This window comes from Cynoglossus semilaevis, chromosome 7 (assembly GCF_000523025.1).
Source record: "Cynoglossus semilaevis isolate Cse_v1.0 chromosome 7, Cse_v1.0, whole genome shotgun sequence".
NCBI classification, from domain to species: Eukaryota; Metazoa; Chordata; class Actinopteri; order Pleuronectiformes; family Cynoglossidae; genus Cynoglossus; species Cynoglossus semilaevis.
Window position 1 is genome coordinate 1146264 of NC_024313.1, and position 7641 is coordinate 1153904.

Below are 7641 nucleotides of genomic sequence, written 5' to 3' on the forward strand. Positions count from 1 at the left end.
TTCAGAGGGAGGATATCCTCCCGTGTTCTGTTATAAAATAACAAATAATCTATAACTTTTCATGTCATTTGTAGAATACAAAGAGACATCCCACAAGGTCTTGATGTCCAACACGTCAGGCTGAGGAGCATCACAATCCCATCAGCCCTTTCTTCATCCGAATCGTGAGACAATGATCAGCTGTTAGTAACGCTTAGTCTTTGGCGTCGCCCACACCGTCGGCATTGATGGCAAACATCGCTTCAGCCTCTGGCAGACACGGTGAGTCGTAGATTTTACAGATCCTCGTCTCTCCTCGACCTTTTCTCAGGTACAGTCTGCAGAAGGTTACATTGTTACAAGGACAGGAAATGAACATTCTGCTTAATACATTTTTTTTAGCACAATGTGGATCATTTCAACGCAGACAGTATTTAATTTTGAAACTGCGTTGTGGCTCATTATGTCAATTTTCCGGTTTTGTTTTACGGCTGACCTTTTCTTGATGAACTTTAACCTTCTCTAACCATGGTATGTATTGTTTACCATCATGGCCTTTTTGTAGCATTTAGCTATTTCTAAATTGACAATTTTGCACCTAACCTTTAAAAATGTAATACTATATAACATTAAATCAAATTTGCATCTGACCTGCTTCCCGAAAAAAATTTAGTTAGTTAAGATTAGTTTATTCTCAGTTTAAATTGTTGTTTTACATTTGATTTTGCATCACATTTTCTTCAAAGTTTACTTGCTGATTTTTAATTTAAGTATTTATTGTGTATTCTCTGTCAGCAACTATATTTTACCTTGGATTTATTCACTTATATATATATATATATACAAACACATTTGATTCTTGCCTATTGTAAATGCTGTTCCAAGTGGCTATTGGAGCACATTTATACACATTTATAATCATTTATTTTAAAAACAAATAACAGCTCTATTAATTTCTATTTCTATTGTTTTACTTTGTATGTTCATTTTTAGATACACGTATATATTTACTCATATACACTGATCATATTTTTATGTACATTATATGTTGGAAGTTCTCCCTGTTCAACTGGTAGATCCCAGTTTATTATGGAGTTTATTAATTGAACAACAGCCTTACAGTAAATCAGGTCTTTTAAACACACTTTAAGGCACTTTTGTCTGTGTTTTGTCACTCACCGTGTGGTGGAGGCATGAGCAAGAATGTTGCCGCCAATGGGTTTCTTAGGATCTGCAGAAAACATGGCTGCTCCATCAACCTGTGCCACAACCTGGTTGCTTATGACTACGGCGACACCAAACTGTTGAGACACAAATGTATAGGTGTAAAAGTACAGAAGGAAATTTTTTTTTTTTACATTTGGCAGGATAAGTACACTTGTTAGATCATCCAGCTTTTTACCTCATCTGCAAGCCTGAGCAGCATGCGGAGGAATCGTCCTAGATGTCCTTGTCTCGCAGACAGCTCTCCCCTCCCTGAGTAATCTGTTCTGTACAGAGCAGTGGCACTGTCCACGATCAACAGAGCGTACCTGTCATTCAAGAGGAGACAAAGAATGTATGTATGAGCTTCAGAATTAGAAAAAAAAGAAAAGAGTCTAAAACACATTTAAAATATTTCTAAACCCATCATGGTTCTTGCCTGACTGATGAAGATAAAGGTGAGTTCTTACAGTCCCCATATGTAAAAGCACTGTAGTGATGTTCAGAAACCTGACTCATACTAAAAACATGAAAATAGCTTTTTTTTTAAATTCTATTTTTGAATGTATCATGGTTGGATGGCTGATTACTGCCTGCAGCATGATGACATTTTTTTTATTATTTTATATATTAAAATATATAATTTCACGTTTGTTATTTTCACACTGACAGCCACAAGAGGGCACTCTAGGCTTGTGTACCAATATAGGGACATTGCTGCTTTGCTTGCAAGTCATCACTGTTATGTTGTGTCTGAAAGACACCGAAAAATATTTTGATTGATCAATTTGCGATAATACTACTTTGTGCCAAACAGTCTCTTCTACACAACAGGCCTGTTCGGATAATCTGTCGACAAACTCGGCTCTCGGTGCGCTTTTAAGCTAGGTGGAGACGGTCCCAGACAGAGATGTACAACAAAATGCTCTAGTAAGTCAACACTTACTGCAGGCCAAATTCTGTACATACCTGGATTCCGTCATCATGGCAGACGCTTGATACAGTAGTTGTGTCTGGTGGTCTGTATTAAAAGCCCGGGCGTAGGCCACATTGTCCAAAACATCGCTGCCTACGAGCCCAAATCTGAGGACAGAATTTAGACGTTATACCAAAACCCATTCACCACCACCGGGTCAAAACAACTCATGCCACTTGCTTTGAAATCACCTTTCTGCTACAGCAAGTAACCGCTCTGGTCTGAAAGTTCCTTCTGTGTCGATGTACATGGCTTTACCTTCTCCACCCCCCTGGTCGATAGGTAGCTGGGGACAGAAAGTCCATAATACCTTTAGGTCCGATCAAATCCAATACAATCCAGCATAATTTAACAGATAATGACAAGTCAAAAATAAAACAACTTTCTTTTAGAAAGATCCCCAAATGCTTCCTTTTGTTTGTAAAGTATTAATGTAGCTAAGCTAAGTTAGGACTTAGCTAAGTTAGACTTTTTTTTTTTAATTGAGTTTAGTCCACTGTAAATACATAAACTGACTTGCTGAAGCCATCTTTTAGTCTTTTTGGTATTTACTTCATTTACAAGTACATTTACATTTTTTTACGTTGGGAGATCAATCTCTGTCTGACTCCGAGTTCCAGAGCTCGCAGGTGTTTTTGATGAATCGTTTTAAATCTGCTGATGTCATCACAACATGCAGGCTGCCCAGTTTCTGCCCAGAAAACCCCCCCCCATAATAATACGCCTGTTTTTCTCCAGACATTACCCTTAGAGTTCAGGCCAAAATGTTCTATTCTGCTTTCATCATATCGTGGGGTTTAGCTCCTCATTGTTCAGACATGCTAAGAGCGCTGTATTAGCCTACATGGCTTTACTGACACCGGTGAGCATGCATACAGAAATGCATACAGCACAAATAGAGAAACTTAGAACCCAGGAACCTACTTTGTGACAGTAGGAATGTGCAAAGTTCTAGATTAATAAGTTAGCTTGTGTTCTACTTTTTCACGTTTCCAATTTCTTTTGTTAGGTAATGTTTCTGGGCCCCATTTTAATTTAATAATGCATTAAAATATATGAAAATCTATGTTATGTCAGGGTTGACTTCAGAGTCTTTAATTATATACCGCACAACTTTGCAAAAAAGAAACGTCAACTTATTTAATTAATTTTAGCTAGCTAAAGTGATCGTCTTTAAGGTTTAACTCAATAGCGCTAATTTGACTTTTTTGGCTATTTGTATACCCAATAAATAATAATAATAAAATATATTCAAAATGAAAACACCTTTGCCAATATTCCAATCTACTCCAAAAACTCTCATCAAAAAGTACCTGACATGTGACAGCAAGCGTGTGGCACAGTTGAGTCTTCCCTGTTCGAAACTCCCCAAACATCTCTGTGATTGACCCAGTCTCAATCCCACCTGCATGGAAACATACAGTAACCTATTTCATTTTCATTAGCATTGTTCTGATGATTATTTAAAGCGCTTAAAATGTTCTCACATTTTAAAATAGGAAACATGAGTAGCAGAAGATATGTGTGTGTACTACTTGGTCATGGTAATCATTTTCCACCCAGTCTTTAGGTCAGAGATGGGTCTCATTGATCATGATCATCTTTAGCACAGGTGTCAAACTCAGGTCCGCGGGCCAAATCTGGCCCATTGAGTAATTATATTTGGCCCGCAACATCATATCAAATGTTTATCTGTCTACTGGTCTGTAGTAATGAGTGGTACTTGGTGACCAGTCCAGGCTAGCGATAGACAGAGACATGATAGAAAACAAATACCACTGATGTGTGTTTTATTTCAAATTTAATTTCTCATGTGTTCATAATATTAAGCTTTCGTTGTTCTAGATTTAATGTTTACGCAAAACTAAAGTTTGTTTCCATATGAAAATTATCTACATATCTATTTACATATCTGGAGAGAAGGGAAAACATGCACAATTGCTGACAATTTTTCAATAAATATTAAGTAGGGGCCCGCCACTTCGTCCCAGTTTTCAATTCTGGCCCACTGTGAATTTAAGTTTGACCCAATCTATTGCGTCTTCCTCCACTCTACTAACAAACTTGAACTAATGATCAGAGTGGAAAGTCAGCCTTTATTTATTGGGGTTCTAGAAGCTGAGACATGCACAAGTCAGAAAGGCACAGTTTCGCCATTTAACACTGCTCGGTCGCCACACTGTCCTCAAACTCTCACTGAGCGTTCCGTATGCATATGAATGAAAAAAAAACTGCACAGCAGCAGCACTCACCCTGGAGTAATTTGTCCAGCTCCTTGGAGCCTGTTGAGATCTGAATGATTTCTGCTCTCCTCTGGTGGAATTCTGTGGCTGTGGTGAAGCCCATTGGCACCAACTTTGCTGCCTCAGCCTAAAAACAAGAAGCAATTAAATACTTAACTAACATTTCATCATTTTACTTGCAGCATATTCATCCTTCAACCCACCTCATGCGCATTTATCAAATTTTCCGGACTACAAGTCAAACTTTTTTTAATCTTGTGGCTGGGTTTGCAACTTATACTAAAATTTTCCGGACTATAAGTCAGACTTTTTTTTTTTACTCTTGTGGCTGGGTTTGCAACTTATACTCGATGTAGGTGCGATGTATAATAATAAATAAGCTAACATTTGTTATTTTCACACCAATAGCCGCTAGAGGGCACTCTAGGCTTGTGTACCAGTATCTGCTACTCACTGAAAATGTACATGTTTGCTATTTTTACATGTTTTTTTTGGCTGGTGAGACTTGTACTCCGTAGCGACTTATAGTCCGGAAAATACGACACACATCATAGCCATCACAACTAACTAGTGTATTTAACAGGTGAGCTTACAGAATCATGAATCAAACTATAAGGAATTCCATTAGGGGTTTGAAGAGGTAGCTAAGCCGTGAAGTGCAAAAGAAACATATTATATAAACAACAATATAGTTTAATAAAATGTGTATTTGTGTAGATACACACTTACTAGAATTTTGTCAGCCTTGGCCTCACTGATGCCCTTAATGTTGAGAAGCTCCTTTTTAGGTGCATAGGCCACGGCCTCAATGGTGTGGAAACCAGCGTCTTCCAACTTCTTGATGTCACTGGCACTGACTCCACTTTGCTGCAAAGGTACACATTTATAATATATAAGAAAGCAAACTTGTGAAAAATATACTATAATACTTTTTGAAAATTATCATCCAACCTTGCAGGTCACAGTAGTGCAAAAAACGTAAAGATTTTACTCAGATTGATGTAGTGCATCTAATAGTATACTGCTTTTTTTTTTTTAAACGCTAATCGTTTCCTGTTGTTTTACTTACTCATATTCTGACTCATTTGAGGTTTGATTGGACCAGCCCAGGGATGGGCAAATTACACCCCGGAGGATGGATGCCCCTGTTCAGTTTCTTAATCTGGCATGCCAAACTTTTCCAAATTATATAATTTATTTATATTACCATTATACTGCTGCCTTTTCCCTGCAATACCCACGTTTCCCCAATAGATGGTGTAGAAAATGATAAAGCCTTTTAGCCTTTATGCATTATGCAAGCACTTTTACATGTAATTTACAGTATGTTAGTTCACACAAACGCTCCATCTATCTGCTCCTGACCTGACTTGTAGGACAATTGTGACCCACAAGTCAAAAGGTTTGCCCACGTCTTGACTAGCTCCATTTCATCTCCTTGGCTAACTATTACTGTTTAACATTTCCTGTTTTGGCTGGTTTTATGGCATTATATTTTCTTTGGCTTGCATTGCAAGTTCTTTTTCTTACAATCAGATTTTTAGATAAGTATTCATTTTTTAAGTCTAAGTCTAGCTAGCATTTTGGAATTCTAACATTACCAAATTTGGCTCCCTCTCTTGTCTATTTTCATTTGACCCTCCTTTAAGGGAAAAAAATGAATCTATGAATTTGTACTTTTGTAAAGAAACAGACAGTTGTTCAAGGCTGCAAGCAAGTTAAATGCAAAATATTTCAAATTCAGGGCCTATGACTAAAATATAAGATTTCTTATTTTCATTTCGTATAAAATATACTCAACCAAATTCAGTCTGCCTTAGACAGTGCTTGGTTTTAAGTGCCACCGAAAGTTAAAAAAAATATTAAAATGCAATAATACACTTTGTGTGTAGCCTTGTACTAGACTGGAGTGTCACCGAAAGTTAAAAAAAAATATTAAAATGGAATAATACACTTTCTGTGTAGCCTTGTACTAGACTGGAGTGTAGTTGGGGATCTCTTCTTTTATTAGGCTATTTTAGTCAAACATAAGCCTGCAGAAAGGTATAATTAAAAAAATAATAATCAAATCCTATAACTATAATGTAGGTTATATTGCAGATGATATACCTCCAGTCTGCGCAGAGGCTGTGGTCCATAGTTTTCTTCCTCTTCCACCACGGTCTCCACACTGGCCTCACTCCTCATTGCCATGGTCCAAGGATGACAACCTGGTCACAGACCCGGGTTAACGTGTACTGAATGGAAAAGAATGATGACTACAATAAAAAAAAAGAAATTTAATGCAAACACGTGAATGGCTGAAATAACGTCCAAGTAAAAACAATGTGTTTTACGGTAAATGTTCAACTGGTTTGTCCAGTGTGTGTAAAAAGTAAACGTTAAAACAAAGTTACACATCAGGACACTACATGTCGTGAAATAAAATAATATTACAACAAAACGTCTTGTCAACACTGCCTTGGAGATTGGAGCGAATTGGCTTGTTTAGCTTGTTAGCTTTAACTTAGCTGCGGTGTCCGTTCTTTGGTAACAGCTAACTCGTTGATAAGCTTATGTCTCCAAGAACACGGAGCTGGATGAGATTGCTACACTATTCTTACCAATGTGCAAATGTGGTGTGGCTTCACGTTCCCGTTAAATGTGCAATCCTGTTCTTTTGCGTGTTCGTATCGTTCTTCAAACTTGTACGTTATGGAAAAACAAAGATCCCGCGCCACGAACGTGTCATGTTCTGCCCACAAAAAGCAGCACGCATTCGTCATACGCAATGACGCAACGTTTTACGTAGCGTCCTGTGATTGGTCGTGGTTTCCTCTACTTACAGCATACGGAAACGTGGCAATAACAAACTCACATTGAATTTTAAATTATGTCTGATAGTAAATATCGATATCGAACAATTTCGATAAGCGAAAAAAATAATAATAGTAAAAGAGAGACTCGTTATTAAAATACAGACGTAGATTTAGAAAGCGCCATTTTTGTTGTTAGTTTTCTGTACTGTGTTGAAAAGGAAAAAAAAACATTCGTCTTTTAATTACCTGTAAATGACAGTTAAAGTAATTTTATTGAACATTTGTACATTAATATAAAGGTTTCCAAGAGTTTTCCAAGTACATTTTTATGTGACTTAACATGCTACAAGCATGCTAACACGTCAACTACGTCTTAAGTACGAAAGAGGAAATATGAGAGTAATATATTTTGCGAGCATACAATTTGACTGACAGCTGACAC

General features: G+C 37.3%; 1 protein-coding gene across 3 annotated transcripts; it reads right to left on the reverse strand.

The window, feature by feature from the left end:
* Positions 1-6: 6 nt before the first annotated feature.
* Positions 7-7160, reverse strand: rad51 (RAD51 recombinase). 3 transcript variants are annotated; one of them, XM_008312655.3, is made up of 10 exons: positions 7005-7160; positions 6511-6659; positions 5131-5268; positions 4411-4528; positions 3472-3563; positions 2350-2444; positions 2152-2265; positions 1382-1511; positions 1159-1280; positions 7-317 (listed from the first exon to the last, which is right to left on the reverse strand). In XM_008312655.3, the coding sequence occupies exons 2-10, from the start codon at positions 6592-6594 to the stop codon at positions 194-196; spliced, it is 1017 nt and encodes a 338-aa protein (XP_008310877.1). In that variant the 5' UTR covers positions 6595-6659; positions 7005-7160; the 3' UTR covers positions 7-193. The 3 variants fall into 3 exon arrangements, with proteins under 3 accessions (XP_008310877.1, XP_016889366.1, XP_008310878.1); XM_017033877.2 differs by having other exon boundaries at positions 6511-6611; positions 7005-7159; XM_008312656.3 differs by having other exon boundaries at positions 6511-6638; positions 7005-7158.
* Between the last annotated feature and the right edge of the window lie 481 nt (positions 7161-7641).

Bases quoted from the DNA above. Each gene is read 5' to 3' on its own strand.
- rad51 (XM_008312655.3), bottom strand. From the start codon at position 6,594: ATGGCAATGAGGAGTGAGGCCAGTGTGGAGACCGTGGTGGAAGAGGAA. The intron at 4,529-5,130 runs GTAAGTGTGTAT...TCTTGTTTTTAG, and splicing joins CCAAGGCTGACAAAATTCTA to GCTGAGGCAGCAAAGTTGGT. The intron at 318-1,158 runs GTGAGTGACAAA...AACCTTCTGCAG, and splicing joins GCTCATGCCTCCACCACACG to ACTGTACCTGAGAAAAGGTC.